This window comes from Heterodontus francisci, chromosome 14 (assembly GCF_036365525.1).
Source record: "Heterodontus francisci isolate sHetFra1 chromosome 14, sHetFra1.hap1, whole genome shotgun sequence".
Lineage (NCBI taxonomy): Eukaryota > Metazoa > Chordata > Chondrichthyes > Heterodontiformes > Heterodontidae > Heterodontus > Heterodontus francisci.
In genome coordinates, this window is record NC_090384.1 from 27226578 (window position 1) to 27253732 (window position 27155).

Here is a 27155-nt window from a genome sequence, read left to right on the forward strand (position 1 = left end):
AAAGTCGATGAGCAAACTGACCATGGCACCATGGTACAGGAAGCCATTCATGCTGGAGGAGTAAATAGGAATATAGTGGTAGAAGAGGACAGTATAGTCAGGAGGATAGATGCCGTTCTCTGCAGCCGAGAGCGAGAGTCCAGACGGCTGTGTTGCCTGCCCGGTGCCAGGGTTCGGGATATCTTCTCTGGAGTGGAGAGGAACTTGCAGTGGGAGGGGAAGGATCCAGTTGTTCTGGTCCATGTAGGTACCAATGACACAGGTAGAACTAGGAAAGAGGTTCTGCTGAGGGAATATGAGCAGCTAGGGTCTAAATTAAAAAGCAGAACATCAAAGGTAATAATTGCTGGATTTGGGCAATAAATGCTGGCCTGGCCAGTGATGCCCACATCCCCATAAATAAACAAAACAAAAATTACCTGAGTCATGAGCAAATTGGTATAGGGTAAATAAGATTAGAGCGTTAAACGCATGGCTCAAAGATTGGTGTGGGAAAAATGGTTTTGATTCGTGGGGCACTGGCACCAGTACAGGGGAAAGTGGGAGCTGTACCATTGGGACAGTTTTCACCTGAACCATGCTGGAACCAGTGTTCTGGCAGGTAGAATAACTAGGGCAGTAGAGAAGGCTTTAAACTAAACAGTGGGGGTGAGGAATCAGGATTGAGAAGATGTGATAAGTAGAGAAGGCAAAGCAAGAGAGCAAGGTAGCAATAAGGGAAATGATGATCAGAGTGGGGAAGGAAGGGATAGAATGTACAAACCTAAGAGAGCATCAGCAGATAAGACTAGATGTTACAAAAATAGTTAAAAGACAGAACTAAAGGCTCTATATCTGAATGCATGTAGCATTCGTAATTAAGCAGCTGAATTGATAGCACAAATAATAATAAATATGTATCATCTGATAGCCATGACAGAGATATGGCTAAAAGATGAAAAATACTGGGACTTTAATATTCAAGGGTACATGACATTTAAGGAAGGACAGCAAGCTAGGAAAAGTTGGAAGGGTAGATCTATTAATTAAGGATGAAGTTGGTACAATAGAGAGAGAGGTGACCTTAGTTCTGAAGATCAAGTTGTAGAATCAGTTTGGGTAGAGATGAGAAATAGTAAAGTTAAGAAGTCACTTGTGGGACAGGGTATACAGGATGAAATAATGGGGGCTTGTGAGAAAGGAATGGCAATAATCATGGGTGATTTTAATCTACATATAGATTGGATGAATCAGATTGGTAAAGGTAGCCTGGACGATGTATTCACAGAGTATTTTCGGGACAGTTTCATGGGGCAGCACGTTCTAGAGCCAACCAGAGAGCAGGTTATACTAGATCTGGTACGTGCAATGAGACCGGGTTAATTAATTACCTCATTAGCCCCTAAGTAGCAGTGATCATAACATGATTGAATTCCACATTCAGTTTGAGGGAGAGAAGGGCAAATCTAAGACTAGTGTTTTAAACTTGAATAAGGACAATTATGAGGGCATGAAGGCAGAGTTGGCTAAAGTAAACTGGAAAATTAGGTTCAGGGATGCAGTGGCAGACATTTAAGGAGATATTTCAGAATACTCAGAAAAGATACATTCCAATGGGAAAGAAACATTCTAAGGAAGGATGCTCGATCTGTGGCTAACTAAGGAAGCTCAAGAACATATCAAATTGATGGAAAAAACATAATTCCACAAAGATGAATGGCAGGTCATAAGATTGTCATAGAGTCATACAGCAGAGAAACAGGCCCTTCGGCCCACCGAGTCTGTGCTGACCATTCACCACCCATTTATACTAATCCTACATTAATCCCATATTCCCTACCACATCCCCACAATTCTCCTACCGCCTACCTACACAATTTATAATGGCCAATTTACTTATCAACCTGCATGTCCTTGGCTGTGGGAGGAAACTGCAGCACCCAGCAGAAACCCACACAGTCACAAGGAGAACTTGCAAACTCCACACAGGCAGTACCCAGAACCAAACCCAGGTTGCTGGAGCTGTGAGGCTACAGTGCTAACCACTGCGCCACCAATAAGACGGCAGATGAATTGAACAGATATTTTGCATCTGTCTTCACTGTGGAGGATACAAATAACATCCCAGAAATAATTGTGTATCAGGAGGTGAAAGGGAGGAAATAACTTAAAACAATTACAATCACCAGAGAAAGAGTACTGCAAAAATTACTAGAACTAAAAGCTGACAAGTTCCCAGATCCTGATGGACTTGATCCTAGGGTCTTAAAAGAAGTGGCTGCTGAGATAGTGGATGCATTGGTTTTAATTTTCCAAAATTCCCTAGATTCTGGAAAGGTCCCATCAGATTGGAAAATAGTGAATGTGACTCCTCTATTCAAGAAAGGAGGAAGACAGAAAGCAGGAAACTACAGGCCAGTTAAGCTTAACATTTGTCATAGGGAAAATGCTGTAATCTATTATTAAGGAGGTTATAGCAGGGCACTTATAAAATCTAATGTAATCAGGCAGAGTCAACATGGTTTTATGAAAGAGAAATCATGTTTGACTAATTTATTGGAATTATTTGAGGAAGTAACAAACAACGTGGATAAAGGGGAACCTGTGGATGTGGTGTACTTGGATTTCCAGAAGGCATTTGACAAAGTGCCGCATCAAAGGTTCCTGAGCAAAATCAGAGTTCATGTTGTCGGGGGTCATAAATTAGCATGGATAGAGAATTGGGTAGCTATCAGGGAACAGAGAGTAGGCATAAATGGGTCATTTTTGGGTTGGCAAAATGTGACCAGTGGAGTGCCACGGGAATCAGTGCTGGGACCTCAACTATTTACAATTTATATCAATGACTTGGATGAGGGGACTGAATGTTTGGTTGCTAAATTTGGTGATGATGCAAAGATAGGTAAGAGAGTAAGTTGTGAAGAGGACATGAGGAGTCTGCAAAGGGATATAGACAGGTTAAGCGAGTGGGCAAAAATTTAGCAAATGGAGTATAATGTGGGAAAGTGTGAACTTATCCACCTTGGCAGAATGAACAGTAAAGCAGCATATTATTTAAATGGAGAGAGATTCCATAACTCTGAGGTACAGAGGGATCTGGGTGTCCTGGTACATGAATCACAAAAGGTTGGAATGCAGGTACAGCAAGCAAATAGAATGTTGTTGTTTATTGCAAGATGAATGGAATATAAACGTGGAGATGTTTTGCTGCAGTTGTATAGGGTATTGGTGAGAGCACATCTGGAGTACTGTGTATAGTTTTGGTCTCCTTATTTTCAGAAAGGATATATAGTGGCAGAGAAGGTTCACTCGACTGATATCTGTGATGAAGGGGTTATCTTATGAGGAAAGGTTGGACAGGTTGGGTCTCTATCCATTGGAGTTTAGATGAATGAGAGGTGACCTTTTTCTTTCTTCATTCATGGGATGTGGGCATTGCTGGCTAGACCAGTATTTATTGCCCATCCCTAATTGTCCTTGAACTGCGTGGCTTGCTAGGCCATTTCAGAGGTCCTTTAAGAATCAACCACGTTGCTATGGGTCTGGAGTCACAATTAGGCCAGACCAGGAAAGGCCGGCAGATTTCCTTCCCTAAAGGACATTAGTGAACCAGATGGGTTTTTACAACAATCGACAATGGTTTCATTATTTATTGGAACATATAAGATCCTGAGGGGACTTGACAGGTTGGATGCTGAAAGGATGTTTCCCGTTGTGGAAGAGACTGGAACTGGGGGATACAGTTAAAAAATAAGGGCCTGCTCATTTGAGACAGAGATGAGGAGAATATTTTTTCTCTCAGAGGGTCGTGATTCTGTGGAACTCTCTTCCCCAGAGAGTGGTGGACGCAGGGTCATTGAATATTTTTAAGGCAGAGGTAGATAAATTCTAGATCAACAAGGATATTGGGCATAGGTGTGAATGTGGAGTCGAGGCCACAATCAGATCAGCCATGATCTTATTAAATGGTGGAGCAGGCTCGAACGGGCCAAATGGCCTACTCCTATACCTAATTCATATGTTCGTATGTTCATGAAAAACTCCCCCCATACCCTGTGTTCACACTATTTTTAACAACTTATTCCTTGTGACTATCTCCCAAACCCGGTGTTCACACTGCCTCTAATCCCTTAGACACTGTGAAAATCACCTCCCTCACTCCATGTTGACACTGTTTCAAATGCCTTATTCCCTGTGACAATCTCCCCCTCACCCCATGCTCACACTGTTTCTAACAGGCTTGTACTACATCACCACTAGTGCAGGACCTGTATTTGTGCTGCATTGTCCTAAGTTACTGCATTGGGAATAGACACTAAGTTATTGATTACAAACTGGATTCAGACCTTGTACATCTTTTGGTTCCTCACATTCTGAGTGCATCATGTTTCAAGCCCATCCCCTTCTGTCTTAACTTGAAGATTATCCTTTTGTGAGTCTGGAGGTGCTCTTTGGTTTATCTTGAAAGGTACATCCAGGCCCCAGCTTCAAAATATTCTCTTTCCTTTCTATTTCATCTCAAAATGAAGCAAGATCTGTCAATCAGCATCTTATTTAAAGAAGCACCCACAAGTGAACCTTGCTGCATCTAAAGTCTCTATCCAAAATAACTGCCCAGCTTCCAGCGGGGTGGCCTACTGCAGGCAGTCAGTACTGTTCAGGGGCCAGATTAGTTTCTTGGATGCTCAAAGAATGTAAACTGCCAACACTTCTCAGTGTGTCTCAGTTACTGTAGCTCAGTACACTGATGCCCTCAAGCTCAGGAGCAGACTGACCAGTTTCCTTCACAAGAGAGCCTGTAGAACTAGAGGTGAAAGACAGTGAGTGACTCCTGCCGCTGTGTTAAGTTAACCCAGAGGCTAGTATAGCCTATATTTACAAGCTCCTGTTAGCAATTCCATTGAATATGGCTTCTCCTTTCATTGCCATGGACTGTTAGGCAAATGCCCCGGCATTAAGAGTATAAAACATCTGGATAACTTAAGAGGTGTAATTTTTCACCATCAGTGCAAAAAAACATTATAATGAATGTATTCCACATATCAATCTACACAAGCCTTTCTTGGAAGGTTGTTAGGGATGTGGCATTAATGTCAGACAGGAGTTGTCTGGAAGAGTCTAAGTGACAGACACCATTGTAATGGAAACTGCTGCTCTCTTTGCCTCGATATGAATTTTCTGAATGTTCTAGCCACTGTGACAGTTGGGGTATACATTGACTGCTATAACTGTTAGAAATGGAGATGGCTAGAAACAGGCAGTGTTAAATGCAGGTTTCGATATCGGTATATGTGAAATGTACCTTGCTGTCTTCTGCTTGCACAGAGTTGTTGCCTGAGTAATTGCTCAAGTTTGAGTTATTCTCCTGCTGGGTCTTTGTCGCATCATGCACCAAGGGTGCCTTCAATGACGTCTCATCTGCCAGCAAGGCATGCTGGTCATCGATATTTTCCAGTTCCTTCTTTGACAGGTGGAATACAATACCCGCTCCGAATGAGTCGCCAACAACATTCACAGAGGTCCTCATCCGGTCTCTGCAACGAGACAATGAGATGAAAGACAATGACAGCTACTCTCGGGTTACCATGGCAACCAGGTCTGAGTTAACACAGCCACCTCCCGACACACGCACACACACAAACACACACAGGCTGATGAGGAGGCAGCTGGCACCTGATGCAGTGAGGTGGGTCAGGTTGCGACCCCCACCGCCCCCCCCCACCCCGCCATGTTATCAGGCGGAGGGGCACAAGTGTGTATAGTGCTCTCCTGAGCCACAACGAGCATTCAAAAAGAAGGACTTGCATTTCTATAATGCAGTTCACCGCCTCAGGACAGCCATTGAAGTACTTTTGAAGTCTAGTCACTGTTCCTGCTGATGTTATTGGATGGAACCACTGGTAGGATTCAGTTTGGGCAACTTTGTTGGGGTGGAAGGGGGAGGCGATGGCAGGTGGCAAACTCGAGATTTGGCAGGAAGGGAACTGAGCTGGGAGCTGGGAACTGGGGTAACACCAACATACCTAATCCGAATACTGAGGTGGGAACTGGGGTAACATCAACGTACCTAGTCCGAATACTGAGGTGGGAACTGGGGTAACATCAACTTACCTAGTCCGAATACTGAGGTGGGAACTGGGGTAACATCAACGTACCTAGTCCGAATACTGAGGTGGGAACTGGGGTAACACCAACATACCTAGTCCGAATACTGAGCCGGAAACTGGAGTAACACCAACGTACCTAGTCCGAATACTGAGGTGGGAACTGGGGTAACATCAACGTACCTAGTCCGAATACTGAGGTGGGAACTGGGGTAACATCAACGTACCTAGTCCGAATACTGAGGTGGGAACTGGGGTAACATCAACGTACCTAGTCCGAATACTGAGGTGGGAACTGGGGTAACATCAACGTACCTAGTCCGAATACTGAGGTGGGAACTGGGGTAACATCAACGTACCTAGTCCGAATACTGAGGTGGGAACTGGGGTAACACCAACGTACCTAGTCCGAATACTGAGGTGGGAACTGGGGTAACATCAACGTACCTAGTCCAAATACTCAGGTGGGAACTGGAGTAACACCAACATACCTAGTCCGAATACTGAGGTGGGAACTGGGGTAACACCAACATACCTAGTCCGAATACTGAGGTGGGAACTGGGGTAACATCAACGTACCTAGTCCGAATACTGAGGTGGGAACTGGGTTAACACCAACGTACCTAGTCCGAATACTGAGTCAGAAACTGGAGTAACACCAACGTACCTAGTCCGAATACTGAGGTGAGAACTGGGGTAACACCAACATACCTAGTCCAAATACTGAGGTGGGAACTGGAGTAACACCAACATACCTAGTCCGAATACTGAGCCGGAAACTGGAGTAACACCAACGTATCTAGTCCGAATACTGAGGTGGGAACTGGGGTAACACCAACATACCTAGTCCAAATACTGTGGTGGGAACTGGGGTAACACCAACGTACCTAGTCCGAATACTCAGCCAGAAACTGGAGTAACACCAACGTACCTAGTCCGAATACTGAGGTGAGAACTGGGGTAACACCAACATACCTAGTCCGAATACTGAGGTGGGAACTGGGGTAACACCAACGTATCTAGTCCGAATACTGAGGTGGGAACTGGGGTAACACCAACGTATCTAGTCCAAATACTCAGGTGGGAACTGGGGTAACACCAACGTATCTAGTCCGAATACTGAGGTGGGAACTGGGGTAACACCAACGTACCTAGTCCGAATACTGAGAGGGGAACTGGGGTAACACCAACATACCTAGTCCAAATACTGAGGTGGGAACTGGGGTAACACCAACGTATCTAGTCCAAATACTCAGGTGGGAACTGGGGTAACACCAACGTATCTAGTCCGAATACTGAGGTGGGAACTGGGGTAACACCAACGTACCTAGTCCGAATACTGAGAGGGGAACTGGGGTAACACCAACATACCTAGTCCGAATACTGAGGTGGGAACTGGGGTAACACCAACATACCTAGTCCGAATACTGAGGTGGGAACTGGGGTAACACCAACATACCTAGTCCGAATACTGAGGTGGGAACTGGGGTAACACCAACGTACCTAGTCCGAATACTGAGGTGGGAACTGGGGTAACACCAACTTACCAAGTCCGTATACTGAGCTGGGAACTGGGGTAACACCAACGTATCTAGTCCGAATACTGAGGTGGGAACTGGGGTAACACCAACGTACCTAATCCGAATACTGAGGCGGAAACTGGAGTAACACCAACGTATCTAGTCCGAATACTGAGGTGGGAACTGGGGTAACATCAACATACCTAGTCCAAATACTGAGGTGGGAACTGGGGTAACATCAACATACCTAGTCCAAATACTGAGGTGGGAACTGGGGTAACATCAACGTACCTAGTCCGAATACTGAGCTGGGAACTGGGGTAACATCAACATACCTAGTCCAAATACTGAGGTGGGAACTGGGGTAACACCAACGTACCTAATCCGAATACTGAGGCGGAAATTGGAGTAACACCAACGTATCTAGTCCAAATACTGAGGTGGGGACTGGGGTAACATCAATGTACCTAGTCCAAATACTGAGGTGGGAACTGGGGTAACATCAACGTACCTAGTCCGAATACTGAGCCGGAAACTGGAGTAACACTAACGTACCTAGTTCGAATACTGAGGTGGGAACTGGGGTAACATCAACGTACCTAATTCGAATACTGAGGTGGGAACTGGGGTAACATCAACGTACCTAGTCCGAATACTGAGCCGGAAACTGGAGTAACACCAACGTACCAAGTCCAAATACTGAACTGGAAACTGGGGGAATGTTGATACAGCAACAACAACTGCAACTTATATTTATATATCACCTTTAATGTAATAAAACATCCCAAGGTGCTTTACAGGAGCAATATAAAACAAAAGAAAATATGACATCAAGGCACAAAAGGAGCTCTTCGGTCAGATGACCAAAAGCTTGGTCAAAGAGGTAGGTTTTAAGGAGTGTCTTAAAGGAGGAAAGCATGGTGGAGAGACAGAGAGGTGGAGCGATTAATATCGGAGATGCTCAAGAGGCCAGAATTAAAGGAGTGCAGGTATCTTGGAGGGTTGTGGGGCTGGAGGAGATTACAGAGATAGGGAGGAGTGAGGCCATGGAGGGATTTGAAAATGAGGATGAGAATTTTAAAATCAAGATGTTGCTTGACTGGGAGCCAATGTAGGTCAGTGAGTATAGGGGTGATAGGTGAACAGGTCTTGGTGTGAATTAAGACATGGGCAGCAGAGTTTTGGATGACCTCAAGTTTACAGAGAGTAGAAGGTGGGAGACCAGCCAGGAGTGCACTGGAATAGTCAAGTCTGGAGGGAATGATGTCCCTGGTCCAAATACTGAGCTGGGAACAGGGGACTGTTGATGGCGACAGAAGTTCCTGGGACTGAAATACTGCTAGTTTTGCCAAAGTTGCATTGGTCAATCTCAAAATGATTGAGTGAGGGGTCATGAAACCCCACCCCCTCTTCACAATTGACCCCATCACGGAATTTGCTTTGGGTCCTCTGACAGTGGGGCAGCTGAATGCTGAATCCAATTTAAAGTGCATCTTTGAAGATAGTGAACAGCTTTTTAAGAGCGACTGGCCTTGGGTGATCCCAACCCTACACTTTGCTCACCTCCAGCAAATCATGTATATGGAGCACTGTCAAAATATGCCAATAAACTGAGCAAGGGTTGTGGGGTGTGGTCCGATCACTCGTATGGAGGTACACAGAGGGCCTGAGGAGTAGTGACCCCCAACAATGCTGCTTGGGGACCACATTGTTGGTCTGTCATCACTAAGAGGCACTAGGATTATTATGTGTTACAGCAAGCTCTGCGTACTGCTAGCTGTGCCATCTTGTACCACACATATAAAAGGCAACTTAACACTCTGAGCTAACGGAGCCATAAACCTACAGCAGTAACGTCCAGTTCATAAGTGATAGGATACCCTCCTCCAGGACCTCTGGCGCTGATTTTAAATGCCTTAAAAACAGCTTGGCCCAGACTGAGGCACAGCTGTTGCCCTTCAAGAAAAGTACTTCAATCTTTTGGGGCTAAAATTAGGAAAATCAGAAACGTATTGATTCAAATTTTCAACAGAAAGGTTTTTACTTACAGGAGCCAGTCAACAGCAACAAGCAGACTGATGTCTTGTGTGGGGAGGCCAACAGCAGTGAGAATTAGCAGCATGGTGACGAGCCCTGCACTCGGTATACTCGCAGCTCCAACACTGGCCAGGGTCGCTGTCAAACTGCGAAGCAAACATAAAGAGTCTCTTTATTGGAGAGATAGGAACATGAGCCTCTGTGGGACCAGTCAAACTTTGTCTCTGCTTTTGATCATTTTCTTTTCTGATTGCTCTCATTATCTCCTCAGTTTCTACCCTCATGTTGACTATTTTGTCATCTTAACAGTTATGGTCTAACCTAATAGTTTGATTTTTGGCATGGCCTTCAGAGCAACAAACTTGTTGCTTATGCTCCAGTGTGCAATTCCCATTTCTGCATCCTGCAATCTTAAAGCCATGGGGTGGAGTGCACTTGGTGTGAAATTGATGTAACTGTCCATAACTAGATCAGCCTTGACCGCCTCATCTAAGACTATTACTCCTACCTAACTAAATCATTTTATTACTGCAGATCACCATCCTGGAGGGTAAGGACAACTTCGAACTTCACCACAAATTTCCTCCTCCAAATCCTGTCCCTACCCTTCCAACTTCATCTCCAATGCCACGTGTGAGGAGTTCCTGGATTTTCTCATCACCAGACCTGTGACTAGCGACTCGCTGTCTCAGTCTCACCATCTCACTTATCCCTAAAGCCCCAGGCCTCCTGCTACCCTGGTTCTACAACACTCTTTTCCTCCTTCACCTCTCCACCTCTCTTCAGACTCATGCCCTCCATGAGACCCATTTCCTGTTCCCTGAATCTCCTCTTCTTCAGTCAACTTCCTCTCCTTGGTCTAATATTTGTTCACATCACGGGAAAAAAAAATCCATTTAAAGGGAAGCTAGATAAATACACGAGGGAGAAAGAACTAAAAGGTTATGTTGATAAGGTTAGGTGAAGAGGGGTGGGAGGAGGCTGAAGTGTAATTTAAACACAAGCATGAATAGTTGGCCAAATGTCTTGTTTCTACCATAAAAAGCCTATGATTGATCATTCTGTCCTCACTAATATCCCCTTTTACTCCCTAACCTTTGAACAGATTTCCACCATTCCATACTTGCCCACCTCTCCCATTACTCCCACTTTGAATCCTTCAGTTTGGTTTTGATACTGTCCACTGAGATAGCTTTACTTAATGTTGCTGGAATCCAACACAAGGGGCCACATTCTTAGAATTAGAACTAGGCCAAAAAAAAAAATGACTTGCATTTCTATAATGCAGGGAACCCCAAACTTTTTGCATAGTGGGGGGCCACATTACAATTTTTGTCGCAGGTATGAGGCCGGTGAGTCAATTTTGGAAAGATAAAGGCACTGAAAATTTATCTTACTATTAATCAAAATAACAACAAATGTTCATTTTCGTCAAGAAGCTTTAAAGGAGAAGATTAATTTATTGACTTACTTTCTCGTCACTATGTTGGACACTGAATTAATGAGATAACTGGTATTTTTTTTGCTTGCACAAGTAGTCAATGTTTTCCCGCACACTTCTTGTTGCGATGTAGAGTATTCTGAATAGATGTCCATCTGTCGGGAGTGATCTTGATCACTCTCTCCCTCTCTCTTTGTGTGTATATCTCTCTCTCTCTTGCTGTCTCCCCCCTCTCTGTGTTTCCCCCTTGTATTGTTCCTCCTCTTTTTGCGTTGTCTTCCCTTCTCTGTGCTGTCCCCGCCTCTGTGTCCTCCCTCTCTCTCGCTCTTTGTCCCCCTTTCTCTCTCTCTTTGTTCCCATCTCTCTCTGTCCCCCTTTCTTTCTCTCTCCCTCTCTTTGTCCCCCTTTCTCTCTCTCTCCCCCTTTCTCTCTCTGTCCCCCTTTCTCTCTGTCTTACTCTGTGCCCCCTTTCTGTCTCTCTCTGTTCTCCTTTCTCTCTCTGTCCCCTTTCTCTCGTTCTCTCTCTCCCTGTCCCACTTGCTCTCTCTTTCTGTCCCCCTTTCTCTCCTTCTTGCTCTCCCTGCCCCTTTCTTTCTCTCTCTGTCCTGCTTTCTCTCCCTGTCCAACTTTCTCTCTCTCTGTTCCCCTTTCTCTCTCTGCACCCCCCCTCTCTCCTGACAGTTGCAGAGAGTGTGAACATTCAGCAGATGGTCAGTCCGTTATTTTAAAAAGCACATTGAGTTTCACAGCTGTCAGTTGCTGACATTGGGAACAGCAAATTCTCAACTTTGGAAAAAAAAGGTGGAACCCGTCGGTAAACCATGAATCTGTCCCAAATTGGGAAACTGCGATTCCCGATGTCATGTCAGCTGTGAAAGTCAAAGCAATTTAAAAAAAAGTCAGTCTGCAAGAAGAAGCCGATCATCTGTGAAATTATCACGGATCCCTGGCGAGGATGAGGTACAGTTTACATCTGCGGGCCGGATGAAAACCATTGGCAGGCTGGATCCTGGCCCAAAGACTTTATGTTGGAAAACCCTGATATAGTGCCTTTCACAATATCCGGGTGCCACAACACGCATCCAGCCAATTAGGCACTTTTTTGTAGTGTAGTCACTGTTGTAATGTAGGCAGCCAATTTGCACACAGCAAGATCCCACAAACAGCAATGTGACAATGCCTAGACAATCTGTGAGGCCAGTTAGGAGTTAAATTAGGAAGCATTTTCAATGCAAAAGGCCGTGGATATTCAGTTAATTGAAATTTTCAAGACTCTATTTGCTAGTCTTTTGTCAGGTATGGGCACCACTGAGTATGAAACTAAGGCAGCTAAAATGGAGTTGAGGTACAGATCAGTAATGATCTAAATGAATGGTGGAACAGGCTCACGAGGCCGCGCCGCCACCGGCAATATTGGGCCTGGGCCTTCCCAGCGTTGAGGCCCGAGGTGGCCCTCTCCTGGAGGCATTTTTGGGTCCCCCCCCCCGCCATGACGGGTGAGGTGATGGGGGTGGGACTGTGAATTCCAGCCCCTCATTTCCCCTCTGACCCATTGGTCAATTTTCCTCTGGTTACCAATTGTTTTGCACTGGGAATACTTTTTCCTTATTTACTCTATCAAAACCATTCTTGAGTATGAACACAAATGCCTCCTCTACTGTAAAATTCTAAAACTGCTCTCTTTGCTCCCTTTATTAACTTGTGCTCAGTGTCAGTTCCCCAACTGCCCTTCAACCCCTGTGAAAGCACCATGGGATAATGAAGGTGTTATATAATTGTAAGCGATTGTGACTACACTAGGGGTTCTCAAATGGGGTCCATGCCCCCCTAGGGGTCTGCAAGAAGGTTTCAAGGTGTGTGCCAAAAATATTTTTAAAAATTTTGGTGTGATAATAGACAAATCAGATTTGGGACAAGTGGTAGCCAAGATGTCTTGGTCAATCAGGGGATGCTGTCCAATGAGAGTGAAGCAGAGCCAGGGTCTCTCTGTGTTTGCACAGGTTTCATTTCGAGTGTGGAGAGAGAGGGGAAAAAAAAAAGTCACTCCGTGTGGGAGGCAGTGACAGCAGTTGGCATTTGGACACAGAGCATGGACAGAGACCCTGGAGGGAGAGAGGGGAGTAGGGAACTTAACAAATCTTATCCTTGTTTGTAATTTTTTTTTATGTTCATAAAGCAGCAGCTGGCAAAGGTCAGGCTTGTGCTGGATTGTTACAGCCATTGCACCAAAGCCCGAAATCTGGAAAAGTCTTTGGACTCAGTGTATGTAGGTGTCATTTGAGTGGAAAAACACAAGTCAACACAGGGCTTGTTACAATTGCTTTGCAGCTGAATTAAACAAAAGAATTGATGCTGACATTGTACATGCATATTATGATTTTGGAATTGCAAGAATGAATTTACAGATTGGGAAAGTTGCAATTGAGTGACTGCTGGCTGGACCATTGGGAATTCGAATTGTGCCCAGTACATTATTTATACAGTATATGGATTGTTAAAATGCTTCTTTAAGGTACAAAGAACTAATAAATTTGAAGGATAATTATGTGAGATGTTTCTGGTCCGTCAGAGTATGGAGAAAAGAGAGAAACTCAAACTAAAAAGGTGAAAGACTGGAAGATAGCAGTCAAGTTGTAAATAATAAATGTATATGTTTTGTTGTATAACTACATTTTGAAGATAGCAGTCAAGTTGTAAATAATAAATGTATATGTTTTGTTGTATAACTATATTTTACATAGAAAAAATACTTGTGCGGTGTTACAGGTGGTCCATGGAATTTTTATTACGTAGAAGTGGGGCCTCGTAAGCAAAAAGGTTGAAAATCCCAGGTCTACACAGTGATGCTCGAACCTTCATTCAGCTTGGACATTGCAACATAGTTGGACATAGTTAGAATTCTTTTTCCTCCAGAAGCCACTTTCCACAGGTTCATACAGAAGCAGATTGAGTGGTTCTGGATGACTAGAATCTCTGGACTTTAGTGTGAATCCACAACATGGATATAGCGGTTCTAGTTAACTCACTCACAAGCCAGATCAGTTGAAGGGGGGATGAATCTAATTGGTTGAGAAGGTGTTTTGTTGTCCTATGGGGAGCAAGTTGGCAATGGTCTAGAACACACCTCACAGTCACTATCTGCCCAGCATCCAAGTGAATATTGTTCATCTGGGCAATAAATATGGCAGCCACAGCCTCGTAGAGAGCTGTTCCATCCATGTTGATAGTTGCTCCAACTGGAAGAACAAATCGGGTCACACGCTTGTCAATTCCCAGGTTTTCCTCCAGGCAGCGGAAAGTAACTGGTAGAGTCCCAGCACTGCAAAACAAAAATCATCAGCTTCATAAACATCGACCCAAAAAACCACACCATCATCTTCATAAACATCGACACAAGAAACCACACCATCAGCTTCATAAAAATCGACCCAAGAAACCACACCATCATCTTCATGAACATCGACCCATAAAACCACACCATCATATTCATAAACATCGACCCAAGAAACCACACCATCAGCTTCATAAACATCTACTAAACAAACCAAACCATCATCTTCATAAACATCAACCAGACAAACCACACCATCATCTTCATAAACATCAACCTAACAAACCAAACTATCAACTTCATAAACATCAACCCAACAAACCACACCATCATCTTCATAAACATCAACCCAACAAACTACACCATCATCTTCATAAACATCAACCTAACAAACCAAACTATCAACTTCATAAACATCAACCCAACAAACCACACCATCATCTTCATAAACATCAACCCAACAAACTACACCATCATCTTCATAAACATCAACCTAACAAACCAAACTATCATCTTCATAAACATCAACCCAACAAACCACACCATCATCTTCATAAACATCAACCCAACAAACCACAACATCATCTTCATAAACATCAACACAACAAACCACACTATCATCTTCATAAACATCAACCCAACAAACCACACCATCATCTTCATAAACATCAACCCAACAAACCACAACATCATCTTCATAAACATCAACCCAACAAACCACAACATCATCTTCATAAACATCAACACAACAAACCACACCATCATCTTCATAAACATCAATCCAACAAAGTAAACCATCATCTTCATAAACATCAACCCAACAAACCAAACCATCATCTTCATAAACATCAACCCAACAAACCAAACCATCATCTTCATAAACATCAACCCAACAAACCAAACCATCAGCTTCATAAACATCAACCGATCAAACCAAACCATCATCTTCATAAACATCAACCCAACAAACCAAACCATCAGCTTCATAAACATCAACCGATCAAACCAAACCATCATCTTCATAAACATCAACCCAACAAACCAAACCATCAGCTTCATAAACATCAACCGATCAAACCAAACCATCATCTTTATAATCATCAACCCAACAAACCACACCATCATCTTCATAAACATCAACCCAACAAACCACACCATCATCTTCATAAACATCAACCCAACAAACCACACCATCATCTTCATAAACATCAACCCAACAAACCAAACCATCAGCTTCATAAACATCAACCGATCAAACCAAACCATCATCTTCATAAACATCAACCCAACAAACCAAACCATCATCTTCATAAACATCAACCCAACAAACCAAACCATCAGCTTCATAAACATCAACCGATCAAACCAAACCATCATCTTCATAAACATCAACCCAACAAACCAAACCATCAGCTTCATAAACATCAACCGATCAAACCAAACCATCATCTTCATAAACATCAACCCAACAAACCAAACCATCAGCTTCATAAACATCAACCGATCAAACCAAACCATCATCTTTATAATCATCAACCCAACAAACCACACCATCATCTTCATAAACATCAACCCAACAAACCACACCATCATCTTCATAAACATCAACCCAACAAACCAAACCATCAGCTTCATAAACATCAACCGATCAAACCAAACCATCATCTTCATAAACATCAACCCAACAAACCAAACCATCATCTTTATAAACATCAACCCAACAAACCACACCATCATCTTCATAAACATCAACCCAACAAACCAAACCATCATCTTTATAAACATCAACCCAACAAACCACACCATCATCTTTATAAACATCAACCCAACAAACCACACTATCATCTTCATAAACATCAACCCAACAAACTACACCATCATCGTCATAAACATCAACACAACAAACCACACCATCATCTTCATAAACATCAACACAACAAACCACACCATCATCTTTATAAACATCAACCCAACAAACCACACTATCATCTTCATAAACATCAACCCAACAAACTACACCATCATCTTCATAAACATCAACCCAACAAACCACAACATCATCTTCATAAACATCAACGCAACAAACTACACCATCATCTTCATAAACATCAACCCAACAAACCACACCATCATCTTCATAAACATCAACACAACAAACTACACCATCATCTTCATAAACATCAACCCAACAAACCACACCATCATCTTCATAAACATCAACACAACAAACTACACCATCATCTTCATAAACATCAACCCAACAAACCACACCATCATCTTCATAAACATCAACCCAACAAACCACACCATCAGCTTTCTCACCACCAACCCAAGAAACCACACAGTGTCCAGGAGATTAAGCTTCAATTCCAGGACAATCTGGGAACTTTGGAAATTTTGCTTCAATGTTGCCTTGAGCCCCTTCTTCCTCCTCACTGAGGACACTGGATCTGTTCAGAAATGAGTGTGAGAGCTCACACTTAAAGTAGCCCAATAAACGTCTGGCTCATGCACACATTTTCCTTCTCCCTAAAAAAAATCCCCAAAGCAGCAAGAGTTGTGCTAATACCTGGATGCAGTCCCTAAAGCAGTGATCCAGGCCTGAAAGATGCCTGCTAAGAATGAGAAAGGATTTTTCCTGGTTATCGCAAAGTACATCAGCGGCAAGATGATACCTCCGTGGATAATGAGCCCAGTGATTACTGTCACCATGTACATGCCCAGTTGCCTAGCAACGACTTCCAAGTCTTTAATGGCCACAATCTTTCCACAAATCAGACAGGCAATACCCAGGGGAGAGTACCTTAATAACAAAAAGGAAACATCAAAGGTTAGAACTCATAGCGAAACTTCATAGATTAGCACTCTGTTGTAGCTCAGTGGGCAGAACTCTCAACTCTGATCCAAGTAATTAGGGGTTTAAGTCTCACTCCAGGGATTTAAGCACTGAATCTAGGTAGATACTCTAGTGCAGTACTGAGGGAGTGCTGCACTGTTGCAGGTGCTGTCTTTCAGAGGAGACAAACTGAGGCCCCTCCTGCCCTCTTGAGTTGGATGCTGAAGATCCCATGGTATTATTACATCAAGAGCAAAGGAGTTACTCCTGGTGTCCTGGCGAATATTTATCCCTCGTCCAGCATCTAAAACATCTGGTCTTTATCTAATTGTTATTTGTGGGACTGTTTGTGGGATGACTAGTGTATGGACCAACATTACAACTGTGAACTACATTTAAAAACAGATGTGAATGGATTTGTGGTCAGCATCTATTTTGAGATTGTCACGTTAAAGAAAGCCAGGTGCTATTGGACTGTTTATCTAACGAAAGCTTGTGATACCTGGAGACAAGTAAACTAGTTGGCATGTCAGGAAGATATCCCACTGGATGTCTGTGACACAAAGTTCCTGCCCGAGCAGTAACCTACTCCTAGTTCTTCAGTTCTTATGGGCTCATTGAGATAATGATGAATTCCGAAAGACTCTGAAGATTAAATGAACTCACACGTGAATTACTCTCTCCTCTGAGTATAAGGTTCTGCGTTCAAGTCCCACTCCAGGACTTGAGCACAACAATCTAGGCTGAAACTCCAGTGCAGTACTGGAGGCATGCTGCACTGTAGGAGGTGCTGTCTTTCAGATGAGGTGTTGAACCGAGGTCCGGCCTGTCCTTTCAGGTGAATGTAAAAGATCCCTTGGCACTATTTGAAGAAGAGCAGGGGAGTTATTCTTGGTGTCCTGGCCAATATTTATCACTCAATCATAAAACAAATTATCTGGTCGTTATCACATTGCTGTTTGTGGAAGTTTGCGGTGTGCAAATTGGCTGCTGCATTTCCTACATGACAACAGTGACTACACTTCAAAAGTACTTCATTGGCTATAAAGCACTTAAAGACGTCTGGTGGTCACGAAAAACGCTACATAAATGCAAGTGTCTCTTTTTTTATTTTATGTTACAGATGCTTGGCCAGGGTTTGTATTATATACCGAGTTAGCAAAGTGTCATGGCATTTCAGTCTTTTAGGCAGAGAAATACAAGTCAAAAGTTTTGTAATGAAGTAAAATCTGCTTTTCAGATTCTCCACTAATATCTACCCTTTATTTTTAATAAGCCTAATTCGTGGTTTATAGCACGAGTGAGGTGACTGATAGCGACTCTTCCAGTATCCAAAGATTGATCACAAGAAGGCGACAGTCAATTCAGTGAACTCAGGACAGTAATGAGACTCCTTGGTCAACCCTTGGGCGATGCACTGTGTGTGTAGAGATACACTCTGGTTCATACTGAACTCAGTCTCCCATACAAGAGTGATCTTGCTGAGCATGAGGAAAATATCTGATAAAAGCCTTTAGATTATGAGTTGCGTTATTGCTTTAATCAAGCGGCTTGTAACTGTGACGTTTTGTATGAGTCAGAGACAATTTGGGCTACAGTGAATGAGTTAGAGATCACTTGCTCATAACGCAGCTGAGATAGGGTTAGGAATGGGAGTAGGCCAGTCAGTCCCTTGAACCCACTCTGCTATTCAATCACATCATAGCTGATCTGCACCTCAGTTCCATTGACCCACCTTTGCTCCATATCCCTTGATACTCTTACCTACTAAAAATCTATCAACCTCAGTCTTGAAAATTTCAATTGACCCCAGCATCAAGAGCTTTTTGGAGAAGAGTTCCAGATTTCTACTATTTGTGTGAAAAGGTGCTTCCTTATTTCATGCCTAAATGGCCTAGCTCTAATTTTAAGATTATGGTTAAGAATATTACATCAATTTACATAGAATTTACAGCACAGTAACAGGCCATTCAGCACAACTGGTCTACGCCAGTGTTTGTGCTTCTCACAGACCTCCTCCCAGCCTGTGACAAAGGTAAATTATCTTTCCTTGTCCTTCTTGAACTATCTAGAGCGACTCTGCCCTGCCTCAGCTCATCTCTGCTGAAACCCTCATCCATGTCTTTGTTACCTCCACACTTGACTATTCCAATGCACTCCTGACCGGCCTCCCACATTCTACCCTCTGTAAACTAGAGATCATCCAAAACTCTGTTGCCCATGTCCTAACTCACACCAAGTCCCATTCACCCATCTGCCTTCTGCCCTATACGAGCTCCCGGTAGGCAACGGCTCTATTTTAAAATGTAATTTCGTATTAATTTATTTTAAGTTTTACTTCATATAATTAATTTAATACATAAAATAACATATAAAATTTAAAATTCTCATCCTTGTTTTCAAGTCCCTCTATGGCCTTGTCCCTCCCCATCTCTGTAATCTCCTCTAACCCCACAACACTACAAGATATCTGCACTCATCTAATTCTGATCTCATGTGCATCCCCAATTTTAATCACTTCACCAATGCTGCCCATGCCTTCAGCTGCCTATGCTCAGGTCTGGAATTCCCTCCCTAAACCTACCCACCTCTCTTTTCTTCTTTACGACACTCCTTAAAACTGACTTTGCCCAGGTTTTTGGTCATCTTTTATGTGGCTCGGTGTCTTATTTTGTTTTTTAATGCTCCTGTGAAACACTGTGGGACATTTTATTACCTTAAATGTGCTATATAAATACAAGTTGTTGTTGTTATATCATGTTTTCCAACCAGAAAATGAAAACAAACATCTTTTTCAAACTCATTGAATTATGTCAGATAGATGTATCTTAACACTAATATCTTGTCTTTTAAATGTCTTTTAAAAATCCATTTATTAGGCCAGTCAAAAGTATTAACTAATGCACAAGGTTGATTTCCTGTTGTACTGGTTCAGTAAATCTTTCTAGCTGGGAGAAAGGTTGCATGAGATGAAGGTTAGTTGAAGTGTTCCTCCTTAAAAGTGAATGCATGGCCTTAATTGGATGAAGATGGAAAGTGGTCTAAAGCAGGCAGATGTTGATGGTCTTTTGATGTTGTGGGAAAGGGAATCCTATAGTCAGTTGCAGTGATTATAGATTGAATGGCTGTTTAAGCAATGAGAGTGATGCTACAGCTCTTACCACATGATCATTATCACCAGCTTCATAACAATCTCATTGAGGATGTTGAAGAAATCTACCATTAACTTTGCCTTCTCCCCCATTTTCCCCATAGCGATACCAAAGGCGATGAAGAATCCAATCAGACCTGCAAGGGCGGGAATCACAAGTATGCTGAGACGAGGTGAACAAGTCATTTCCAAAGAGTCATCCCTGACCACCAATAAATAATGCAAACGCACATTTTGCACATGTACCCAATCCTGGGGGAGATTTTCAACCTGTAGTTCCAGAGTAAAACAGAGAGTCTCTAACGGGAGTTTTCAATAAGGAGAGTTTCTGTAATGGGAGTTTTCGATAACAGAAAATTCTCTTGCAGGAATTTTTGATAGTGGGAAATTCTCTAATGAGAGTATCACTAACGGGAGTATCTCTAACCGGAATATCTCTGATGGGAGATTTCGATAACAGGAGTTTTCTTTAATGAGAGATTGATGGGGAAACTACATTAAATGATACGACGGTAGACAGGCAATGGCTAACCTTTAAAGAATTAATACATGGTTTATAACATTCCTTTGAGGCACAAAAACCCAGCAGGTAAGGTGATCTAACCATGGCAAACAAAATAAGTTAAAACTTGGCTTATAAAGTTGCCAAAAAAGTAGTAAGCCTGAGGATTGGGAGCATTTTAGAATTCAGCAAAGGAGGACCAAGAAACTGATAAAGAAAGAGTAAATAGAATGTGAAAGTAAACTAGCGAGAAGGGTGCCCTTGTTCATAAATCACCGAAAGCTAACATGCATGTGCAGCAAACAATTAGGAAGGCAAATGGTATGTTGGCCTTCATTGCAAGAGGATTTGAGTTCAGGAATAAAGAAGTTTGCTGCAATTGTGTCGAGCCTTGGTGAGACTGCACCTGGAGTATCGCGTACAGTTTTGGTCCCCTTACCTAAGGAAGGATATATTTGCCATAGAGGGACTGCAACGAAGGTTTACCAGACTGATTCCTGGGATGGCAGGATTGTCCTATGAGGATAGATTGGGGAGACTGGGCATGTATTCTCTGGAGTTTAGAAGAATGAGAGGTGATTTAATTGAAGCATCCAAAATTCTTACAGGGCTCGAAAGGGCAGATGCAGGAAGGATGTTTCCCCTGGCTTGGGGTGTCTAGAACCAGGGGAAACAATCTCAGAATAAGGAGTAAGTCATTTAGGACTGAGATGAGGAGGAATTTCTTCACTCAGAGACTAGTGAAACTTTGGAATTCTCTACGCCAGAGAACTGCAGAGGCTTAGTCATTGAGTATGTTCAAGACAAAGCTTGATAGATTGCTTGATATTAAAGATATCAGGGGATATGGGGCTGGTACGGGTAAATGACATTGAGGTAGAAGATCAGCCATGATCTAGTTGAATGGCAGAGCAGGCTCGAGGGGCCGAATGGCCTTCCCCTGTTCCTATTTCCTATGTTCCTATGATGGAAATTTTACCTGACAGAAGTTTTCTCTCACGAGCGGTTGCTCTGATGGATGGTTTCTCTCGACGGGCAGTTCTCTAACAGACAGAGATGGCTGATCACCAATAGTAGATTGATGCCCGGATGGACATTCCAAGTCTAGCATCCCCATCTCTTCACTCACCACTGTCTCTGTCCTGATACTTCATGCACCACTGATGTAATGGAGAAGCACTGATTCATCAGTGAGGGAGGGCGGTAGGTGGTAATAAGCAGGAGGTTTCCCTGCCCATGTTTGACTTGTTGTCATAGACTTCCAGAGTCAATGTTGAGGACTCCCAGGGCCACTCCCTCCTGACTGTACACCACTGTGCCGCCACCTCTGGTGGGTCTGTCCTGCCGATGTGACAGGACCTACCCAGGGATGGTGATGGAGGAGTCTGGGACATTGTCTGTAAGGTATGATTTGTTGAGTATGACTATGTCAGGCTGTTGCTTGAATAGTCTGTGGGACAGCTCTCCCAATTGTGGCACAAATTTTAGATATTAGTGAGGAGGACTTGCAGGGTCAACTGGGCAGGGTATGCCTTTCTCATTTCTGGTGCCCAGCTCACTGCTGGGTGTTCTGTCTGGTTTTATTCTCAGCTGCAGAGATAGTGGATGCAGTGGTTCTGATCTTCCAAAATTCATTAGATTCTGGAGCATTCCATGTGGAATGGAAGCTAGCAAACGTAACATGGCTATTCCAGAAAAGAGGGACAGAGAACATAGGGAAGTACAGGCCAGTTAGCCTTATCTGTTGTCAGGAAAATGCTGAAATCCATTACTAAGGAATTGGTAACAGGGCACTTACAAAATCATAATATCAATAGGCAGAACAACATATTTTTATGAAAGGGGAATCATGTTTGACAGATCTGTTAGCGTTTTTGAGGATGTAACTAACAGGGTTGATAAGGGAGAACCAATGGACATACTATATACGGAATTTGAAAAGGCATTCGATAAGGTGCCTCATGAAAGTTTGTTGTACAAGATAAAGGCTCATGGAGTTTGGGGTAATATATTAGCATGGATAAATGATTAGTTAAATGAGAGAAAGAAGAGCGTAGAAATAAATTGTTCATTTTCAAATTGGCAGATGGTAACCAGTGCGATGCCACAATGATCAGTGCTGGGGCCTCAGCCATTCACAATCTATATCAGATGAAGGGATCACACAGGGAGGTCACACAGTAAAACGAGGCAACCACCCTGCGGTTTCGGTCGGGGTTGCGGGCGTGGGGGGGCCCCCCTCCGTGGGCAATCTGTGGCCCATGGAAGGCACCCACGGAAAACAACCCACCTCCCTGAACCCCCCTATCACTGCACTCAATGCCCACTCTCCCTCACCCCATTGCCAGGGCCTGCCAGACTGGACCTGGCGACCCCACCTCACTTACCTGAAATCCTGGTCTCCACGTCTCCTGCAGTGCTGGCATTGGCCACCGCTTCCAGTGGTACTGCCGATACTACTGAGCTGCCAGCCTTCTGATTGGCCAGCAGCTCTTGGAGGCGAGATCCCTGTCTTTAAAGGGACGGGGAACCTGGTGCCGGGCAGTTAATTGCCCGGGTGCTGTTAAATAGTGCCGGGGGTGGAGCGGAGTGGGGGGGGTGGGGGGTTGCATGGTGGTGGGCTCTGAATGGCACCAACTGCCTTTTCAGCATGGCGCTGGGAGCCCTGCTAGCTCCACTAAATCCAGCCCCGAGTCTGCAAAGGGTTAAAGACAGGTTAACTGAGTGGGCAAGAAGGTGGCAAATAGTGTATAATTTGGGGAAATGTGAGATTATTTACTTTGTTAGGAAGAATAGAATATCAATTTTTTTTAAATGGTGAGAAATTATTAAATGGCAGTGCTCAGGGGGATTTTTCTGTCCTTGTAGAAGAAACACAAAGTTAACATACAGGTACAACAAGTGGTTAGGAAGGCTAATGGTACGTTGGCCTCTATTGCAAAGGAATTGCTGCAATTATATATAGTTTTGGTGAGACCACATCTAGAGTACTGTGTATAGTTTTGGTCTCCTTACCTAAATAAGTATATACTTGCCTTAGAGGGGATGCAACAAAGGTTCAATAGACTGATTCCTGGGAGTAGAGAGGCTGTCCTATGAGGAGAGATTAAGTAGAATGGGCTTATACTTTCTGGAATAAAAGCAAAATACTGCAGATGCTGGAAATCTGAAATAAAAACAAGAAATGCTGGAAATACACAGCAGGTCTGGCAGCATTTGTTTCTGTTTTATATATATATATTAAAAAATTATGTTTGTGCTTGGTGTTCTTTGTGCTTTAAAGTCAATTCACACCCTCTCTGTACTAACACTTTGACTTTCAGCACACCCTCAACATACCATTTGCCTTTTCTCCATGACATACTGGTCAGTTATTCTCTGTGACCTTGTCCTATCAACACCTTCTGTTTTGTTATCTCTTGCTCCACCCCCCGCTTTACTTGCTTAAAATCTTTTACATTTCTAATATTTGTCAGTTCTGAAGAAGGGTCACTGACCTGAAACGTTAACTCTGCTTCTCTCTCCACAGATGCTGCCAGACCTGCTGAGTATTTCCAGCATTTCTTGTTTTTATCATACCTACTGGAGTTTGGAAGAATGAGAGGTGATCTCATTGAAACGTACAAGATTCTGAAGGGTCTTGATAGGGTAGACACTGAGAGGTTTCCCCACCCCCCACCCCCTCCCCTGCCGGCTGGAGAATCTAGAACACAGGGGTACATTCTCAGGATAAGAGTTTGGCCATTTCAAACTAAGATGAGGTGAAATTTCTTCACTCATTGCTATTTGAAGCTTTGGAATTCTCTACCCCAGAGAGCTGTAGGTGCTCAGTCTTTGAGCATATTCAAGGCTGAGATTGATAGATTTTTGGACTCAGTGGGATATGGGGTTTGGGCAGAAAGTTGAGTTGAAGTTGAAGACCAGCCATGATCTTATTGAATGGCAGAGCGGCTCAAGGGGCCGTATGGTCTACTCCTGCCTCTATATCTTATATTCTTATGTTTTCTGCACACGTTCTCAACCTGCAGCACACAGATCATTGGCTGGCAATTAAAGGGAAAGTACAACCACAATTGGACTCAGCATCAATAGCCTAGTGATAGAAGAGAAACAACCAGTGTTCATGTTTCTGCTGCTCTGACTGCACAGTGCTGGTGTGTGGGCCTCTGGTCAGAGGACCATTAGGTACAGCTGTGGTGCTGCTGAATAATATTCCAGTAATCACTAACTAGGCCAGACTGAAGCAGAGGGAGAACGGATATGCTGAAGCTAATATATTCCAGAAAGTAAGGGGCAAACTGGCAACAAAAAGAAAGGCGCACATTTATTTTACGAATCACTGTCTCTCAGCCCTTCCTATACAGAGATTTACAGATGTCTCTCCATTGCTGTCAACTACATGTATGTGAATTGATATCTCTTGTCTTTCCTCATATGTATGTGAGTCAGTGAGACAGGGTGTAAGTATACTGCTATTTCGCAGTCCTCTTCTGTTTTGATGGAATATAGGTATAATAGGCTTAATTAGGTCGAATTTAGGTATAGTTAATATATTATACCTTTTAGAGTTAGAGATTGAATAAATGGTCAGTTTTTAAGACTCACTGAAATTCCCCTTTAAGACGGCAAAGTTAGAAATTTCAAGGTCTTTCAAGGTCCCTGTTACAATAGAATGTGAACCAGAAACACGTTTTAAGTTGGAAAATCCATTTCAGCATTTAAGTTGCCAGGGACTTAGAGGATAAACACACATTGAAATATGCTGTGTGACATCAGTAAGAGGTAGCAATAAACTTAATTGATAGTGCTGGTTGGTGATGTAGATAGATTGACTCAAAATGCTGTTATAAGGTACCATAAAAACACAATTATAGATAATAAAACAATAAATAGAACTGTACTTACAGGAACAAGAGGTCAAGTAAACACAATTATAAACATTTTGACCAGATAAATGTTCACAACTTCAAGAGTAAGGGAATTCTAGCAAAACATTAAGTGGAGACGTTAGTTCATGATACTACCAAATATGGAAGCAGGAAAAACACACACAGAAAGGTGACACCTATGTGCTAAAAGGTCAGATGATACCTTAGAAACAGTATAAACATGAGAGTTTCTGAAGTAAAAATTAGAAGTGTTGACTCTTCATCAATACTTCTCACCCTATGGCTTACTGGGGGAATTTAAGGTAAATGTTTAATTTAAATTTTGATGGATATTCTAAAATATTTTGCTGTAACATTAGCAAGGTTAAACTTTTGGATTCTATGTTAGAAATAAGATTATGTGTTACATCTCTTAGTAATATTTGATATTGCGACACACTTAAGAAATAAACGTATATTGTATGTTAAATTTTTAAATAAATATATAAAAGTTAATCAATCGTCTCATGTAGCATTCTATATACAATGACAAGAATCCCCTCTTTGTGTCTCTTTAAGTGAAAAGATATGTATTGAAGAGAGTTTCCCAGACCCTGGGATATTTATGACTTAGCCATAATTATTTTTTTTTAAATAGGCTATCTGAAAGATGGTAATATTCTCTGTTAGTTTTCTTTCTTTGAGGGAAAACTAGTTCAATTCTTTGGACCCAAATAAGCTCCGATAAGAATTTTTCTGGCTTGAACTTAATTAAAGGGGATTCATAGGGATGTACTCCTGATTTAGTTTAGTCCCTATAAGGGGTTAAAGTCATAAATCACTTCACTGTGAGGTACGTATCAATGCTCGCACGGCAGAGCCTGAATGATACTGATGGGGAGAGTGGAAGGACTGCAGGAAGACCTAGACTATACATAGAGCTCCTGGATGAGACATGTATGCTTTTCTTCATCAAAAATTTCTTGTGCTCCATAAGATATGGAAGAATAAATGTTGAGATGACCCTACCCAACACGTTCATCCCATCCTTGAACTGCAAGGTTTTTGTCACAGTAAAACTGGATCCCTCCGACTCTGCTAATGTTTCATTCACCATTTCCAGTATGAGGCCAGTGAGGTTGGAAGTGCTTTGATCCTCAGGGGGATTCTCCACTTTCTTGGTAACCGTTTGTATCTATTGGAGGAGAGAAGGACAGTTAGGGGAGAAGTAAATAATTGTAGTCCAGATCATAAACCTCCTGGCACTGGTGGCTCCTGAGACTCAGAGACATTCAGATCAGTGTTCAGGGACCATGAATCTGTTCAGTAAATCCTGCTGTATTTACTAAGTGACAGAACATTGTTATTGCGTCACTGGTTATTCTA

At 42.8% G+C, this 27155-nt stretch overlaps 1 protein-coding gene across 1 annotated transcript in view; it reads right to left on the reverse strand.

Moving 5' to 3' along the window:
* The window catches only part of LOC137376948 (excitatory amino acid transporter 2-like), a 660382-nt gene that overhangs the window by 5878 nt on the left and 627349 nt on the right, over nucleotides 1–27155 (reverse strand). Inside the window, exons 5-10 of the mRNA XM_068045924.1 lie at nucleotides 26799–26964; nucleotides 20410–20536; nucleotides 16982–17215; nucleotides 14206–14400; nucleotides 9652–9786; nucleotides 5282–5513 (exon numbers count right to left, since the gene is read on the reverse strand). Of these exons, the coding sequence (XP_067902025.1) occupies nucleotides 5282–5513; nucleotides 9652–9786; nucleotides 14206–14400; nucleotides 16982–17215; nucleotides 20410–20536; nucleotides 26799–26964 (1089 nt within the window). The remainder of the gene's footprint in view (nucleotides 1–5281; nucleotides 5514–9651; nucleotides 9787–14205; nucleotides 14401–16981; nucleotides 17216–20409; nucleotides 20537–26798; nucleotides 26965–27155) is intronic.